The sequence below is a fragment of the Andrographis paniculata genome, unplaced genomic scaffold (assembly GCF_009805555.1).
Source record: "Andrographis paniculata isolate CXL003 unplaced genomic scaffold, ASM980555v1 Contig46END, whole genome shotgun sequence".
NCBI lineage: Eukaryota > Viridiplantae > Streptophyta > Magnoliopsida > Lamiales > Acanthaceae > Andrographis > Andrographis paniculata.
Genome location: NW_026137580.1, coordinates 1,698,413 through 1,718,841, shown reverse-complemented (window position 1 = coordinate 1,718,841; position 20,429 = coordinate 1,698,413). Strand labels below are relative to the sequence as shown.

The 20,429-nt window shown below is 31.3% G+C and overlaps 1 protein-coding gene across 1 annotated transcript; it reads left to right on the top strand.

Moving 5' to 3' along the window:
* Positions 1-16,334: 16,334 nt before the first annotated feature.
* LOC127252573 (F-box/kelch-repeat protein At1g22040-like) lies at positions 16,335-18,981 on the top strand. The gene is made up of 2 exons (XM_051276802.1): positions 16,335-16,545; positions 17,292-18,981. The coding sequence occupies exon 2, from the start codon at positions 17,308-17,310 to the stop codon at positions 18,751-18,753; it is 1,446 nt and encodes a 481-aa protein (XP_051132759.1). The 5' UTR covers positions 16,335-16,545; positions 17,292-17,307; the 3' UTR covers positions 18,754-18,981.
* The last annotated feature ends 1,448 nt before the right edge of the window (positions 18,982-20,429 follow it).

The following is a 20,429-nucleotide window of genomic DNA, read 5'->3' as shown; positions in this document are numbered from 1 at the left end:
ATGCTAAATTAGATATCACATTATGAGGTCTTACATAACAGGAAATCTGATCTTGATAGACTACGAGTCTTTGGATGTCTATGTTTTGTTTATAACACATATCCTATAAGGGACAAGTTTAGTAACAGATTAATTAAGGGTGTCTTCATGGGTTATGAAAATGAGTAAAAGGTTAAAAGGTTTTTATCCCTTCCACCAGAATGTTCTTGATCTCCAAAATTGTGGTTTTATTTGAACCAGTGTTTCCTGGATTAAGTCGTCCTGTATCTATCTCTAACTCTTGTCCTTCTCCTACGGTTGGCCATGAGGACAAAAAATCTGTCTCGTGATAAGTTCAATACTCAAAAACTGCAGACACTCCTTCTCCTACTCAACCTACTTCTGAGTTTTCTTCACCTTTGGTTATGGAATCTTCCCTTCCTATTACTACAACAGCGGAGCTACCATCTATGCCAGATGTTGAATTTTCCTCTTCTACTATTACATTAGCTGAACTATTATCTACGCCACCAACTACACGGCCCCACAATAAGGTTAAGAAACTTGGTTAGCTCAACCTCTCATGTTGAAGCTGCAGGAAATACTTATTAAATACAAGCTATGCAAGATGAACTTGATGCTCATGAGAAGAACCATACATGGGATGTAGTTGCACGGCCCAAAAACAAAAAGGTTATAGGATGAAAATGGGTATACCGAATTAAAAGGGACAAGATTGGTGCAGTTTCTCGATACAAAGCCTGGTTTGTCGCCAAGAGCTATCTTTAGGAGCAAGGGAAAGACTTTCATAAAAGCTTTGCACCGGTGACAAAATGCACTACAATCCGATTGCTCTTGGCCATTGGTATTGCTCAATGGTGGCTTATACAGCAGGTTGATGTCAATAACGCCTTTTTGCATGGAACTCTCGGCGAGGGGTTCTATTTCCAATCTCCTTCAGGGTACTAAGTTCCTCTCAATCAGTATGTAAATTTAAAAAGTCGTTGTATAAGCTTAAACAAGCCCCGATTTTTTTAAAAACTCGTATCCAGTAAATTGGACATACTTTTATGACGGAGGGAGTGAATTATTTTATTTATATTTATTTTATACTTTTAAAATTAGAAAAAAAAAAGTGTTATAAAGTTATTATTATGATAAACTCATATTAATATGTAAACTAACTAAAATCAAATATAATATAAATTAATATAATATGCTAGTTTTATTATAAAATATTATATGTATATATTTGGAATTATTAAACAGATAATATATATTATAATAGTTTTGCATATTATAATCATTAAGACATAAAGATAATTTTTCTTGTCAATTTTTTCATTTTATTTTTCTTATTTTTATCTACTGATATATATATTATAAATTATTAAATATTAAATCGTGAATATATCCATGTAAATCAGTGGAAAATAAATATCTTCAAAAAATTTAAAAATCCATACATATAATCGTTTTTAATATATATTTCTATGAAAATATCAATGGAAATAATAATTAATGCTTAATTGCATTATAACAATGAAATGGGGGAAAAAAATCCTTTAAATACTGAAATATAATCATACTACAATATACTCTTCCATAAAACATACAAAATGTCTCGCCTTAGCATATATTTGGTGTTCCTCACAATATTTTGTATGTATAGTGTTTTCGAGGCAGTAGAGATAATTATTAAGTGCGACGAAGCATCGTGCAAAAAAATATGTGTAGATAAATATGGAAAATCGTTAATAAGATCGTATTGTCAAGACGTCCCCATATTTCCTGGTAAAAAAATCTGCGTGTGCCTACATTCAGATGCATCGGGAAAAGGCTCGCCTACTCCAACTCCTATTAATCCGCCACATTAAATATGTATATATATATACTTATATCGATATATATTATTGTCTTGCCAAGGCTATAATTTATTTCGTCATGATATTGTATGTCCAGAAAATAATACATATTGTTGAATGATTATTGTTCTGGTTGGTTTACTATATTTTAAATTTTGGTGTTTTAATCTATATATATATATATATATTTATTTATTTATTTATTTGCAATGAAAAATTACAAACCGATTGATTATAAAAATATTACCATGAAGATCAAATGTTAAATTTAATTTGATTCAATTAATTTAAAAATTGTCAATTTGATCGATTTGTTTCTCTTATTAATTATTATCATGTTTGTAACTATTAAAGTGACAGAAACAACAACCAAGCAGAGATATGTGAGACAGTGGGGATGAGGAAATAGAGCGATGAGATTTTATTGGCAAGAGCTTTTCAATATATATATATAATTGTAATTTATACACAATGAAATGATTGACGAAAGCAACACAAATTTATAAAATTTTTCAATATATATATATATAATTGTAATTTATACACAATGAAATGATTGGCAAAAGCAACACAAATTTATAAAATTACATATATATGTGTGTATGCATTAAAAAATAATTGAAGTATTTGTTACATGTGATTTGCTGTCAGTATATGTAAGGGGAGGATGTCTCCTATTTATTTGATTACTATCTACTAATTATTTTTAGAAAAATATGTATAATTGTTATGACACGTTGTATATTATACTAGTTGTTATTTTATAAGAATAGCCATGTGTTTTAATAATTTAATAGCATGTTATGAGAATGATACTCATACTTTATTAATTGCCTATAAACGGCGTATGATGAAATGAATCAATATACGATTTTTGGATTTTAGCTCTCTATTTCTCTCTCCCTCTCTCGCTCTCTCTCTCTTTTTTAATAATAATCACACGCAAAGTTTTAGGTATTGTATAATTAGTAAGTAATTAAAAAGTGTATCGATGAAAATACTTCTAATTTAATAAGAATAATTATAGATTAATATTAACATGACTAAATAGTTTAATTAAAATTAAAAAAATTATAGATTATGAATTTTAAAATAAGATTAAAGTGTATAAGTATATTACATGCATACAGTTTTCATACATTCATACTATCCCTATATATATATATATATTCATCACTTACTTGAATATTATTATATCTTATTTTGTTAGATTTTATAACATATATGTATATACTAACAAATAATTCAAATAAATAAAAATTATTAAAAATCATGGCTTTTTGTTATGATTATAAATAAAAATATTATTATTTAATTTATATCATTTTGAATAAAAATATACTCTTTTTGTCCCGTGACAGATGACTATTTTTTTTTTTTTTTGTCTCTCATAAAAGATGATTCATTTTTATTTTTAGTAAATTTATTCATCTTAAACATATTTAACAAATATAAATTAATTTAATTAAAATTTTAACTTCTTACATGTACACACATTCAAAACCCCTTTCTGTCTCTTTCACCAATAAACAAATATTTTTTTATATATATTTAAAACTTTTTATTTTTTAAAAAATTAATTTAAGTTAATCATAGATAAATAAATAATTTTTATTTATTTATTTGTATTATATAAAATTTTATTATTTACAAAATGATATCCAATTGCATATATAATTGAGATATAATTCTAAAAAATTTAAAATACCAATAACAATACTCATATAAAAAATAATAAAATAATATCATAATTTATTATTACCACTTGCAGCTAATAGTTTTTTTTCAGGAGGGAGATCAAACATATCCCACGTGCCGGTTTTCTCAAGAGTGTGCAATTCCTCAAGTATAGCATCGCGCCACAAGGGATCACAATTTGCCTCACGAAAGATCGTGAGTTCATGGTGAAATAAAATGACAGAAAAGCAATGATAATCAAGTAGATGAGAGGGAGGACGACTTACACGGTGGGTCGCCAATCAATGGCAACATGAACTGGAACTTCTGAAGGATCGGGCACAAGCTCAGGAGGCACAAGTGGATCAGCTGCTGGGGAAGGATTATCATCAGAAATACCAGCAGGAATGGATGGGGTCTGGGACCTGCAAGAGGAGGAGAGGAATTCAGAACAAAGAACAAGGACTCTGACTCAAAGGAAATAAAAAATATAGACTTAGAGGAAAAAAACTTATTTTCCCAAAAGGTAACATCCCGAAAGATATGTAGACGATTCGATACAAGACCCTAATATCGATAACCTTTATGTTCTACCCCATACCTCAGAAAACAACACAGGCGGGTGTGTGGTTCTACTTTATTTCGCTCATGAGTAGGAAGATGAACAAAGTTGACACAACCAAAAGGATGAAGATAGGAGTAATCAGGACAAAAGAGCCTCTCAAAAGGTGGTATCCTGAACGACATAAGAGGGTGAGCGGTTAATATTATAAACAACAATAAGAACAGCCTCACCCGAAAATCGATCCGGACAACAGGCAGATAAGAACATGGCTCTGATACCATGTCGGATGTAGAATGACTGTCTCACATGAAAGCTCAAATTGTTAGGAAAGTACAACAATTAATTATTTATCCACAAACGGGAGTCCCCAACACGCCTCTTCAGGTGCAAGTGGGGGTATGCAAAACTTGCACATGCATATGCCGCTAATTGGGACGATAGGACTTGAACTCAAGACTTAGGCTTTGATATCATGTTTAAATATTTGCGAAAAAAATAAAATTGTATTATTGACCAAAAAAGGAGAATTTCAATGTTACATATATATATATATAGCCATATATATGTGGACCCAAAACATAATATATAAAAAATATGTTAATAAGGAAAATCGTTAATAAGATCGTATTGTCAAGACGTCCCATTATTTCTAGGAAAGAAAGCTTGTGTGTGCCTCCATTCACATACGTCTCGAAAAGGCTCGCCTACTGCAACTCATATTAAACATGTGCCTATACTTTGCCAAATTTTTGTTGTTTTATATATATTTTTTTAGAACTTTCTAAAAATTAGTTAGTTATTAGTAAGTTATAGATAGTTCTTAGTAACGTAGAGATAATTATTTATGAGTGATTGTAATCGTTAAATTTTTAGAAGCACTTATCCCTTGTAAATACCCTCAAACAACACTTCACAATACACAACACATCTTTTCTCACCTAAAACACTCAATTTTCTCTATTTTTTATTTTTTAAATTTTTATCTAATTTAACAATATGAGATCTTCAGTTTTATTTCGCGAGATCTTCATATTTGTTTCACGAGCAAGTTAATTATCCCCCTTTTACCTTTTCAGCGTTTATTTAAGCTTTATTTTAAAGAAAATAGAATTTTCTAGTGCAATATTATACTCGATCAACTCAGTATCACCCAAAATCTTCATGTTCACACTTTAGTTGTTTAAATTAGATTTTTTATAAGGTCGTGGAATGACGGTAAAAAAGTTAACTATCTAAGTCTAAGATTGCATAACCAACAAAAATTAGGTAGTTCATGACAATTAAGCATGTGAGAGTTTTGTCGACATGCTTCATATATTTAATAAGTAAATTTTTTATAATCAACCAATTAAAGTAATTCTTTTTTTTTTTTCTAGAACATTAGTACTATAACGAGAGCACAAACAATTCAATGAAATAGTACAATATTAATGTGTACACACAAAAATAGATTGCTTATCTACGCTATCTATGCAAGGGGGTTTGGCCTCATTGTACACAATGAAATGGGCATCAAACCACCCCTATCTATGTTATCTATATTGACCGGAGCTGCATTGCAACTTTATTTTTATTTTTTTAATTTAAATTTATTAAATATATGATATGAAAGCAAATATATGATAATTACAATAATTATAATTTAATAAAGTAGATACAATATATATGTCATTTTATTAGAGAATAAATTTTTTTCATAATATAAATAAATAAAAATATAAAAATATATATGTAGATATAATATAAATTCATATATAAATCATACAATTATTAATTTTAACAATTTAAATTTAATATATATTTATATTATTATACTTATTTAAGTACAAAGTTAAACTTATAGGGTGTGTTTGTTTGAAGGATTTTGGAGGATTTTCACTATTCATCCAATTTTTTTCCCCCAAAAATATCAAATCAAACACCTATTTTTCATTTTTTATATTATACTAAAAATCAGTTTTACATTCAAAACATCACATCAAACCCTATTTATATCACATCATACAACTATTCAAATTCAAAATTTTTACTATTCAAATCCCAATCTAAAATCCAAACCCCCAAACAAACACGCCCATAGTACATTCAAAAAGCTACACCATCGAGTTTGTAGAGCAAAGGTTTAGAATTATATTTATTATGTTTTCGCTGCATTTATTTAAATACATATTTTATGAATATTCTAACAACCTAAGTATACAAATTTGGAAATTATTTTCATTTATATCCTTATTTAGCACAATTTGGTATTCCTTCTATCTCACATAAAATATTCATTATTTTCATTTTCGTTCTTCCCATATAATTTGTTATATTTCTTTTTTGGAAAATGATCGTATACTTTAATCACATTTTAAATTTTATTACATCCGTCCCACTTAATTTTTCCACTTTTTATTTTCGTCTGTCTCTCATAATTTGTGAATTCCTTTTTTTTGGAAATATAATTATAAACTTTAATCACATTTTAAAATTCATAATTTATCATTTTTTTTATTTTAATTAAACTATTTAGTCATCTTAATCTTAAATTATTTTTGTTAAATCATAATTATTTTCTCTAATACACTTTTTAATTACTTACTAATTATACAATACCTAAAACTCCGTTGCTAAACTAAATTGAACAAATTACCTGGGACGGAGGGAGTATAATTTATAATTTCCTTAATTATGATTAACGTATTTAGTTATTTTAATTTTAATCTATAATTATTTGTATTATATATATAATAAATATTGTTACTAATACACTTCTTAATTATTCACTAATTATATTTCTCCTAAAATGACAATAATATGGACCATTTTTATGGACGGAAGGTTTATCATTTTAGACTGATACTGTCAATATATCATTGGCTATGCACAAATAATAGATTTGTTATACGACTTTGATATCATTAATATAAATGATTTTATATTATATTCTTTTCGTTCTATTTTTTTTATTATTTTATTTTTCTATTTTCGTACGTTTTAAAATAATTATTATATTTTTTTATTTAATAATTGGGATTCCCACTATACAACAAAATTATACATATTTTTTCAAAATTATCCATAATTATTACTTCAATTCATTTTTTCAACCATTCATAAAACAAAAACAATTTGGTTATTTACACTATACTTTATATTTCTTATCAATTTAATACTATTATTCTTTAAATCTCAGCTTAATAAAAAATTTATTTTGAAACAAAGGAATTTACACTATACTTTATATTTCTTCTCAATTTAATACTATTATTCTTTAAATCTCAACTTAATAAAAAATTTATTTTGAAACAAAGGAAGTATTATATTCTTAGAGTGAACAATTAGAACCAGAGATTTCTAGCATAAAATTTAATTATATTGACTATATAAAATATAAGTTTACTAATTGAGTCATATTTTATTAAATTTGAAATAAAATAAAATAAAATATGACTCAAATATTAAACTTATCTAAACATCATACAATAATTAGATGAGGTTAACATTAATAAATTATTTTAGTCAATTTAATATATATATATATATATATATCCAACATCCATCATATAATATACTTTTTGGTCTAACAAATAACAATAGTCATTTATTTATATGGTGACCAATTAACATCCTGTTGATTAGAATGTAGATGAAAATTAGATGTTTTTTTATAAAATATAAGATAACAAAATCAATTGCCATATAAAATTATATAATATGTTGTAAGAATATATGTTATATATTTTGTCACTATGTGTTGTCAAATATATGTTGTTGTCTTATTATATATGTGCTGACCGAGAAAATTATCATAATAGTTATTTGACTTGGTGAACGTGCTGATTGACTCATTAATATGATGTTGATTTGACCCGTCATTACATATAATAAAACCAGACAATATATGTTTCTATATATTACTTCATGATGTATAAATATATTTACTATGTTGAAATCAATAATATAATATACTGTGTGTTACAATATGTGCTCTGTATTATTATATCATACAGTATTAGAACATATATTGTTCAATAAAAAAAAAGTTTTGTTCGAAAAAATTACATATGATCCACTAGATTTGAAAATTTTGTACCATAAGGAGTCCAAAAAATACAAAGAAATCTTACGCTAGATTATAAACAATTTTGCCTTATTTATTTTAGCTATAAAACTTTGAGTGAATTCGATTGATTATATTTAACTAGCGCTACTAATTAAATTCACGATTTTTTTTATTCAAAAATATTACATAAATAAATATACGATTTTTTTTATTCAAAAATATTACATAAATAAATATAAATATATTTATATATTTATATAACATGTATGACTAAACTCAATATAAAATTGAATGTATATTATGAAGAAAAATAAGTTGATGCCAATGACATAACAAAAGTTTACTTAATTTCTGTGATGTTTTGTGCATATTACACTTCGACCCGACCCGACCTATCGAAACCCGGATCCCGTGCCCGCGGTTCGACCCGATTGAGTGATGAATTGGAGGATGGGTTCGGTTGGCCTGAACCGCCCTGGACCGCCCTCAAACCGGTCCAAGGGGTCTGATATATATATACCCTGCTTCCCGGTTCACTGGACAGATTAATCCTCATTCCTTCACATCGCGATATTCACTCTCTGGAGCCCTAGTTTTCCCGACGAATGCGATCGATCTGTCTGGTGCATTCCGGCGAGTTTGGCCATCGAAACTTGAAGTTCATCCACCGTGGTTGTATTACAGCTTGTTCTAGAGCTGTTCTTCGGTTTGATTTCTCGATTCTATGTTTATGGGCTGTTCGTGGTGTAATTGATTGTCCGCGATGATTTAGGCTTAGAATCTTGAGATTTCTTTCGATTAGGTTGTTAATCGCGCTGATTGTGCGTTTCTGTGGATGTCGGTAGTGTTTGGGTCGAGGTTGTGTGTAAGTGTTGCTAGTCGGTTGAAATATTGGGTAAACTGAGTCCGGACTCCTTCGATTAACAAAGTATATAAAAGATTCGATGTTTCTTGTTTCGTATGTGTTCGATTAGTTGTAAACTACAAGTATTAGGTCCTAAATTTTGATTACAAGTGGTATCAGAGCTGGTTAGGGCTTGCTAGTTTACTGGAATCGTGATTTTCGAGTTCCTGGAGTGAACGCCTAGTTCTCTCTGTAAAATCCGAAGGTTTTGTGTAAATAATTTCAAGTTTTTCGAAGTCTTGGTTGTTTACTGTTCTGTCGAAGTGAAAACTGAATTTTTATGGTGTTTTCACTTCTGTAAAGTTTAGATCTCCTTGATTAAGGACTAAGATAGGCCTGTAGGAGATTAGGACTTGAAATCATCCTTGTTTGGTTGATTTGGGTAGTTCCTTGTTGATTGATTCATCCAAACTTTACTAATTTGTGTATTAAGTGCGCAGTTGGAAGGATTTTACAGGTTGGAGGTCTTGAATTACGAAAAGAATGTCAAAGAATAGTTGCGGAGCTTGGAGTGGGTAACATTCCTAACCCTGTCACATATTTTTGTGAGATTTCAGTTTTGGGGTGACTAAGTGTGGCGATTTGAGTTTGTTAAGTGGCTGTTTTTGTGCTAAGTGGCTGTTTCTGTGATAAGTGTGGCTGTTTGAGGTTATTGTGACAGTTAAAGTGTTAGTTAGAGCAGTTTGTGTAAAGCTGGTTGTGTGTTATGAAATATTAACTGCTCCTAAGTTAGTTTTCTCAAGAAACTAACCCTTGGATTAGTTACTATTCAGTTTTTTCTCTGTTCTGGAACATTCTTATCTGGTGGATATTTTTGTTGAGATTTTATAAACAATAAATCTGTTTTTAAAGCGATCCAGTGAATCTGTTCTTAGGACCAGTAGTTTTTCTTGTGAAATTTGGCCTGTTCTTGTGTCTTTTTCTTAAAACAGATTGTTTTTCCTCTTCATTTTAAAAAACATGGCTAGTCAAGCATTTTTTAATATACAACCTTTTGATGGAAAATCTGATTTTGCAATTTGGAAACAAAAGATGAGAAGTGTTCTTGTAACTCAAAGATTGATAAAAGCAGTTGAACCTGATCAAGCAACAGACCTTTCTCTTGAAGAAAGGTTTGAACTTGATGAACTTGCATCTTCGTGCATTATTTTAAACCTAGCTGACCATGTAATTAGAAAAATAGGTACTTATGGTTCAGCTGAGGATTTGTGGGACAAATTAAATAACATGTATACTGAAACTTCACTTCCAAATAGGATACATTTGTTAGAACAATTCTTTAGTTTCAAATTAGATCTTTCAAAGACAATAGATGAAAATTTAGATATTTTTTCAAAGTTAATTCAAGATATAAAACTTACAGGGGATAAAAACATAGATGATTACAGCTCTATTGTTATGTTAAATGCAATCCCTAGTACATATTCAGATGTAAAATCAGCTATAAAATATGGTAGGGATGTAATTACTCTAGATGTTGTGGTAAATGGTCTAAAAAGTAAAGAAGTGGATTTGAAACTAAGTAAAGCTAATAAACATACACATGGTGAGGTGATGCATGTTAGGGGTAGATCTCCCTTTAGACCGAATAAAAATGGCTCTTTTTCAAATAACAATAAGCAATGGAATAACTCCTACAATAGTCAATATAAGAAGAAGTCTAGGAGTAAGTCTAGGAATAGATCTCAAACCCCTTCAAAGTATGTTAAACGGTGTTTTAATTGTGGTGACACTTCACATTTCATTAGGAATTGTCCTAAGAAGAATAGAAACTTGAATAACAACAACAATAACTTTAGAAATGGAACACCCACTATTAATACCTCTTCAAATGAACAAGTAAATTTGATTTCTCATGATGATAGCTTAGGTGAAGTGTTTGCTGTTACTGCTGAATGTTCCAATGTGACTGCTTTTAATAAGAATGAATGGTTATTAGATTCAGCTTGCACCTATCACATGACTCCTTTTAAGGAATTTTTCAGTGATTATAAAACCCTTTTAAACTGTAATGTGACTATGGCTGATAATAGGGTTTGCAGTGTTAAAGGAATAGGGACTGTTGTGCTGAAATTTAAATCTGGAAATGTTTTAAAGCTGTGCAATGTGAGACATGTCCCTAATCTGTCAAATAACTTGCTTTCTTGTGCTGGTTTGTCTTCTTTAGGACTAGAAGGAAAATGGGGAATGGATTTTATGAAAATAACTAAGGGTTCTTTAGTAGTTTTCAAGGCTGATTTGAGAAATAATCTCTATATTGTGTCTGCTGTGCCTATTTGTGAATCTGATGCTTGTGTGAATGTTGTCCATGACAGCACTGAGTTGTGGCATAGGAGATTAGGTCATTTGAGTAATAGAGGATTGGAGATTTTGCATAAAACTGGTTGTTTAGGTGCTGGAAATTTCTCAAATGTGCCATTTTGTGACAATTGCATATATGGAAAGCATCATAGAGTTACTTTTCCTCAAAAACCTACTGAAAGTAGGATTTTTTCAAAAGATATCCTTGAATATCTTTACTCAGATGTGTGGGGACCAGCTAGTGAACCCACACATGGTGGTAGAAGATATTTTTTTACTATAATTGATGATTTTTCAAGGAAAGTTTGGGTATTTTTAATGAAACAAAAGTCTGATGTGTTTGAAATTTTTAAAAATTGGAAAATTTCTATTGAAAATCAAACGGGTAAGAAGATTAAGTGTTTGAGAACTGACAATGGCTTAGAATATTGCAATACTTGGTTTGATAGCTTTTGCATTGAAAATGGAATAAAGCGACATAAAACAGCCCCTTATACACCTCAACAAAATGGGGTGGCTGAGAGGATGAACCGAACTCTATTAGAAAGAGTTCGAAGCTTGCTTGCTTCCTCGGGTTTATCCAAGAGCTTTTGGGGTGAGGCTGTTCTTACAGCAGCCTATTTAATTAACAGATCACCTTCAGTGCCTTTGAAAGGTGAATGTCCTGAATTTAGGTGGAGTGGAAAGAGAATTGATTTTTCAAACCTGAAAGTATTTGGCTGTTCTGCTTTTATACGTGTTTTCAATGATAAACTTGAACCTAGGGCTGAGAAGTGTGTGTTCCTAGGGTATCCCGAGGGTGTTAAGGGATATAGGCTATGGTTAAACACTAAACCAGGTTTCAAAACTTTTGTTAGTCGAGATGTAGCATTTAATGAGAATGAAATGCCCTGTTTGAAGCAAAATCAGACTTTAAATGATGAAAATACTGCTGTTAATGGTCCTAATGATACTCAGAATGAGGTGGAGCAAAATCATTATAATTTAGCCAATTTAGAGGCTGAATTACTTGATTACAGTGCCTCAAATAGAACTGATACCAGAACAACCAGTTCTGATCCAGATTTTAATTCTGGAAATTCAGAGACTGGTCTGGAGATCAGTTCTGATGATGTTAATGAGAGAATGGAATCTGGAATTGCTGAAAATATTGATCAAAATCTGGAAAATTATCAACTTGCTAGGGATAGAGTTAGGCGAAATGTAAGACAGCCCCCTAGGTTAGATGATTTTGATGTTGATGTTATCTCCTTAGCTTATAATGTGTTTGAATCATTAGATGGTAATGAACCAAGATCATATAGTGAAGCTATGAAATCAAAACAAAGAAATGAGTGGGTTAATGCAATGAATGAAGAAATGAAGTCTTTAAAGGAGAATAAAACCTGGATTTTGGTGCCAAAGTTAGCTAACAGTTCTGTTGTTGATTGTAAATGGCTGTACAAAGTAAAACAAGATGAAAATGGAGTTAGATTTAAAGCAAGATTAGTTGCTAAGGGGTTTACACAAAAGGAGGGAATAGATTACAATGAAATTTTTGCTCCTGTTGTTAAATATTCTACTATAAGACTCATGCTTACTTTGGTTGCCTATTTTAATTGGGAATTGAAACAATTAGATGTAAAAACTGCATTTTTACATGGTGATTTGTATGAAAGGATTTACATGAAACAGCCGGAAGGCTTCTTTGATAAAACTAATCCTAATCATGTGTGTCTTTTAAAGAAATCCCTTTATGGACTGAAACAGTCCCCTAGGCAATGGAACATAAAGTTTGATGAATGCATGAAATCTTTGAAATTTAATAGAAGCAATTTTGATCATTGTTTGTATTTTAAAATAGCATGTGAGCATCCCATATTCTTGCTATTATATGTTGATGATATGTTGATTATGTGTCCTAGTTTGGAAACAATTAATCATGTAAAAGATTGTTTAAGCAAGAAGTTTGATATGAAATACCTAGGAGATGCAAAGGTAATTCTTGGTATGAATATACTTAGGAAAAGAAAAGATAACATGCTGTTTTTAAATCAGTCTTCTTACATTAAGAAAATTTTGAATAAATTCTGTATGGCTGATGCTAAACCTTCTGCTGTCCCCCTCACTTCTAATTTCATTTTATCTAAAGAGCAATGCCCAAAATCTGAAACTGATGTGAAATACATGCTGAATGTGCCTTATACTAGTGCTGTAGGTTCTATTATGTACCTGATGGTGTGCACTAGGCCTGATTTAGCATATTCTATTAGCTGTTTGAGTAGATACATGGCTAACCCGGGTGTTGAACACTGGAGTGCATTAAAGTGTGTGTTTAAATACTTAGTTGATACTATTGAAGTTGGTCTAGTATTTGGTAAACACACTAATGAGTTAAAACTGAATGGCTATGTGGATTCTAACTATGCGAATGATAGAGACTCTAGGAAGTCTACTACGTCGTATATCTTTACTTTGTGTGGTTCTTGTGTTAGTTGGAAATCCCAACTACAACATAGTGTTGCCCTCTCTACGACAGAATCGGAATATGTGGCCATAACTGAAGCATTGAAGGAAGGTATGTGGTTAAAAGGTTTATTAAATGAAATAGGCTACTTGAAAAATGAAGTAACAGTTTTTTCAGATAGTCAATCCGGAATTCAGCTTTGTAAAAACCCAGTCTTTCATGATCGAACGAAACATATAGATGTTAGGTTTCATTTCATTCGTGATATAGTGTCTAAGGGTTTTTTAAAACTAGAAAAAATACCTTCTGAGTATAATCCTGCGGACATGGGAACAAAAGTTTTATCAATAACAAAATTCAATTTGTGTAAGAAAACAGTTTATATAGATACTTTTGATTAGGAGAATCTTTAAAACTTGAAGGTTTGTATCTTTTGTTGTTTAAAATTCTGTTTTCAGCATGACATATTTAATCATGTAGCTGTTTTTGTTAGTTGTGAAGCTGAGTTGTTTTTATAGTTGTTTTAAAACTTGAGAACATTAACCGTGTTAATAAGTCCGCAGGTTAAAAGACTAAATCGTTGGAGCTCGGACAGGGATGACACCCTTGAAGCACTTTCTCCAATGCCCAAAAAGGTGGAGATTTGTGATGTTTTGTGCATATTACACTTCGACCCGACCCGACCTATCGAAACCCGGATCCCGTGCCCGCGGTTCGACCCGATTGAGTGATGAATTGGAGGATGGGTTCGGTTGGCCTGAACCGCCCTGGACCGCCCTCAAACCGGTCCAAGGGGTCTGATATATATATACCCTGCTTCCCGGTTCACTGGACAGATTAATCCTCACTCCTTCACATCGCGATATTCACTCTCTGGAGCCCTAGTTTTCCCGACGAATGCGATCGATCTGTCTGGTGCATTCCGGCGAGTTTGGCCATCGAAACTTGAAGTTCATCCACCGTGGTTGTATTACAGCTTGTTCTAGAGCTGTTCTTCGGTTTGATTTCTCGATTCTATGTTTATGGGCTGTTCGTGGTGTAATTGATTGTCCGCGATGATTTAGGCTTAGAATCTTGAGATTTCTTTCGATTAGGTTGTTAATCGCGCTGATTGTGCGTTTCTGTGGATGTCGGTAGTGTTTGGGTCGAGGTTGTGTGTAAGTGTTGCTAGTCGGTTGAAATATTGGGTAAACTGAGTCCGGACTCCTTCGATTAACAAAGTATATAAAAGATTCGATGTTTCTTGTTTCGTATGTGTTCGATTAGTTGTAAACTACAAGTATTAGGTCCTAAATTTTGATTACAATTTCTTACTAATATTATATATTTCTAGTAAGGACATGACTTGAGAATTGATATCATCAATATTTTTATATTTGTTAAATTCATGACATAATAAACGTGTACACTGATGAATAAAGTATATTTATTATATATTGTATAAGTGTATATATATATATATTATACTTTCTTCGTCCGGCTCTAACGGTTTTATTTACATTTTGCGTTGTGTATTTTAACATTAAAATTATTTTATATAATTTTTTTCACAAATATCATTATAATGGTATTAAAAGACACTAATAGAAATATTTTTGTCTTTTCCCCTTAATTTATACTATATTATCATATAACAATTAATATTCAAAGATCAACGAGATGTATTTTTTTAATATTCATGGTAAAATATATAGCAAAAACTTACTAGATGAAGACACTATAGTTTTAACTTCTTTCTTTTTTACAGTCTAAAATGGTTCTTATAATTTTGCCTGTATTTTAAAATATTTATAATTGTTAGAAACAGGAATAACAAATATTTTAAGAAAAATATATGACTTGAATACTAAACAACGATTAAAAAAAAAGAAGAAGAAAAATGAGATTAGTGCAATGACTTTTGAATTATGAACTATCACCATAATTTATTAACTTAAAACTCAATTTAAGTTGACTTGCTTCTGACTTGTCTGTCGGATTTAATTTGCAGGGTATATCCAATGCGCATTTTCAGATAGCGGCCGCAGATTTTCACGTCATATAAAAAATAATAATAATAAAAAAAAACTCAATCTAAGTGTCAAATTAGCTGAAACATTTGAATTTGAATTTGATTTTTTTATAAAAATTTTAATTCATTATAAATAAATATTTTAGAAGATAAATAAATAAATAATAAAATAAGTTTGAAAAAAAACTCTCTCCGTTCAAGTTAAAAATATACCAATATTTTTGGTAAGGAGATTAAAGAATAATAGTATTTTAATTATAGTGAGCAGGTAAAAATAGTAAAATGATATTTTTGATTTTATCTTTTTAGTATAAAAGTAATGATATGATGTATTTGTAAAAAAACAGGATATTTAATAAAATAATTACTTTGTAATTGAACGTTACAAAATGCAAATATGTATACTTTCTAACCGGATGGAGAGAGTATACAATCAAACAAATTGGGTTGGATCGAGTTGAAGATATATCCAAATAAAATAAAATTTAGAATAAATGAATATTAAAGTAATTGAATATTGTATTGGTAGGGAGGGGAGCGGCGAGTGAAGTGACAACGCAGCTAATAAACAATTATTGCATCCAAACCAAAAGTCGCCAAAGGCTGTGGAGACTCCAATGGTCTCTGCGCTAACTTTGCCCGCTTGACGGCGTCGGAACGCTGCCGCAGTTCATGTCCACACTCGCCGCCCCGCCCATGCCTATCTCTCGTTTTCCGATTCCACCGCATTCCGTTTCGTCTCTGCACTGGTAAATTGTTTGCTGGAATTTCATTTTTACCTCAATTTTGTTGTATATGTTCGAATTTCTCGATCTCTTTTGGCGTGAACGTAATTTCGTCAAGATTCTGGTTGTGATTTTCTGTCGGATTTTTTCGTGGTTCGCGTTTTATTTTTCTCGTTGTTTTCTTAGATAATTGTGGTTTTCCTTCGTGTTTGGGGTCAAAATTTGGAAGGTTAGGTTTGTTTATTTATACGGTGTCATGTTCCGGGAATATGGAGTGCGGATAGATCTTTATTTGTAACAATGTTTTACGATTTCATGTGTGTTTGAATTTGAATTTCTGGTCTGATCTTTGGTCGTCTTCAGTTTGATTATTTGAGTTTCTGTCTCGTTTTTTCCCCTGAGAATCTGAACTGGTTTATCTAAAGTCAATGATACTTTATCGACTGCAATCAGTGAGGTTTGTGAAGAAAGGCTTTTTTAATCTCTGATTAAATCGTATATCTCTATACTGTTTTTGATTGTGCAATCGTTTCCTCTAATTATTTCTCTTGATCAATTGTCACACGCACTTTAAAATGTGTTTGTTCTTCTTGTGAAAACTAATATTTTATGGATGTTTTCCATTAATTTTATATGCTTCTGATTTGCATTACATCACTTAATCGCGGCAGCATTGGAGTAGAATTATGTGAAATTCCTGGCAACATTTTTTGCTCTTAATTCTTTCAGTTTCATGAACTTGTTGAGTAATTGATGTTGTCATTGAGAAGGTAAAGAAATTGTCCGATGGGAGCTAGACTGAGTTTGAATAACCACAAGCCAGGCTGCAACAACATCTCCCTTGAATCACAGGGCGAGGCATGCAAGAGACAGAGGACTTTAGATAGCTTCTGGGATGAAAACCCCCGCCTGATTCCAAGCCTTCCTGATGAGATATCGGTTCAAATTCTCGCCAGACTTCCAAGAATTTGTCATTTCAATGCAAAACTTGTCTCGAAAAGCTGGAGAGCTGCTCTGAGAAGTAGAGAGCTTTATAAGATAAGACAAGAACTTGGAACAACAGAGGAGTGGCTCTACATATTGACCAAGACTCACGGCGATAAGCTTGTCTGGTTTGCCCTCGATCCTGTGTCCAAGATATGGCAAAAGTTGCCATTGCTGCCAAACATTGCTTCAGAAGAAGGAACCCGAAGGGGCCTGTCCAGCCTTAAGCTATGGAACATTGTCGGATCCAGTGCTATTGCGGATGCTATCAGAAGCTGGTTGGGAAGGAAGGCTGCGCTGGACCAAATCTCATTTTGTGGTTGTGCTGTGGGAGCCATTGGCGGCTGTCTCTATGTGTTGGGTGGATTTTGCAGGACTTTGGCCATGAACACTGTCTGGTGTTATGACCCGATCGTAAATGCTTGGACTGAAGCGACCCCCATGTCTACAGGACGAGCCTACTGTAAAACAAGTGTCTTAAACAACAAGCTTTATGTTGTTGGAGGTGTTACTCGCGGCCGTGGTGGTCTAACCCCTCTCCAGTCAGCCGAGGTTTTCGATCCCTCTTCCGGGACATGGTCCGATGTGCCGAGCATGCCGTTTTCAAAAGCCCAAGTGCTTCCAACAGCTTTTCTTGCCGACCTGCTCAAGCCCATTGCGACTGGAATGACATCATACAGGGGAAAACTTTACGTACCTCAGAGTCTATACTGTTGGCCCTTTTTTGTCGATGTTGGAGGAGAGGTATACGATCCAGAAACAAATTCATGGGTCGAAATGCCCGTAGGCATGGGTGAGGGATGGCCTGCAAGACAAGCTGGAACAAAGCTAGGCGCCATTGTAGATGGGGACTTGTATGCTTTAGATCCATCCAACTCGATCGATAGCGCTCAGATCAAAGTGTACGATCACCAGGATGATTCTTGGAAAGTTATCGAAGGAGATGTGCCTATTCATGACCTAACTGATTCGGAGTCGCCCTATTTGCTTGCCAGTTTGTTAGGAAAGCTTCACGTGGTCACCAAGGATGTAAATAATAATATCTTGGTCGTTCAAGCCGATAGGCAAAGTAGATGTGATCCCGGGGCGTCTACATCTGCTTCTTCATCGGCAGCAGCTAATTTAGGTGAATCCTTGCAAGAATTTTGTGAAACCTTACCATTTTCGTCTGAGAATATTTGGCAGGTCGTCGCGTCGAGGAGCGCTGGATCTGCGGAGCTTGTTAGTTGCCAGATTCTGAACATCTAGCTGGATCAATTGATTAAAGACATATGGTATGTGATCGGTTTTATTTTCGTACATTCATACTTTTGGGACTACTACTACGATTATCTTTAGCTTACCTGTATGTAAGTAATGCTCTATCGTACGTACATTACATATATATACATACATACATATAGATATAGATACTACTACTAGGGTATCATACGACTGCTGCTATAACTGTTAGATTTGATTTTATGTGCTTCATCACTTCCTGTTGCAACATGTTCATAGTATTGATGCATATGTCGCGTATCATTTGGCGTTTCAGTGTTGAATGTAAATATTTAGCATTGTGCTATGTGCAGATAATACATATGTCATAAGCCAATAACATAATAAATATAATACAAATGAAGCATGTATTGTTATCTATTGAAAGCATACAAAAATGATTAAAAATTAAATTATTTTAATTTAAATATAACAAATTTAACTATGCATTTGGCGATTAATTTCTAAGTTATTTTGTATGAAAATTACATTATAATGTTTACATATTTTTATTTTTGTCGGTCGAATTCGAAGATTTATATTTTTTTGTTTTAGATATTGTGAACTCTACCATCGACTACTAATAGTCCCTCCGTCCCATAAGTAAATATCCATTTGCTTTTTGCATGTAGTTTTAAAAATATTAGTATTATATTGAAATATAGTAGGAATAAAGGAGAAATGACTAAAATAACTGTACGATATAAAGGTAATGACATTTGTGTAATATATTGTAAATTGTAAGGATATTTGTAATGTTAATAGACACTACAGTTACTAAAAAAGAAATTGATATTTTGTTATAGAACGGACTAAAATGAAAAAATGGATACTTTGGTATGGGACGGAGGGAGTACTGTTTTCTTTTATATTTATATATCATTGTACTTTTGATTTATTATACACTTATATATCTAAATAAGGGCAATTTGATTTTTATACTGTTATATTTATCCATCATTATTAAAATATTAATATTTTTAATCCCCATGTGAATAGTAAATATAAATATAAATATAAATATAAATATTAAAGTTGGACTGAGAGTATATTTAATTATAATTTTCAAGCTATTCTCAATTAATACGTGTCAAATTAATTCGAATCATTCTAATATTTTAAAATAATACTAAGAATTATAGGCATATGACTTAAAATTCACTAGTAGTTTATAAAAATTATAGGCATATGACTTAAAATTCTGTTAGCTAATGATAGAAATGAGTTAAATACACGAGTTCTTAAACTCTAAGAGAGTCTGATGTAATTTTTATTTGTTCGGGGATTTAGATTTTAGATTGAGATTTGAATAGTTGTATGATATGATATAAATACGTATTGATGTAATATTTTGAATGTAAAATTGATTTTTAGTATAATATAAAAAATAAAAATAAAAATTTAATTTGATATTTTTTGTGAGAAAAATTTGTGTTTCTTTGAACAAACACACCATAAATAGAACTCCGGTTTGATCCATCAGCCCAAATAGAAGTCCGATTCAGAACACATCCGACAATTCTGAAACTTTGATTTTTCTTTAGTTTTTATTTTTTATATTTTATTTGTAATTTTTAGCATTGATATTTCCATTTTATTTTTAGCATGCCTCCTGAATTTTATGTTTTTTACTGCTTTGATTGTTATTGTTACTTTTTCTTTAT

What these genes read in the sequence shown, in the direction of transcription:
- LOC127252573 (XM_051276802.1), top strand. Translation starts at nt 17,308, where the DNA reads ATGGGAGCTAGACTGAGTTTGAATAACCACAAGCCAGGCTGCAACAAC.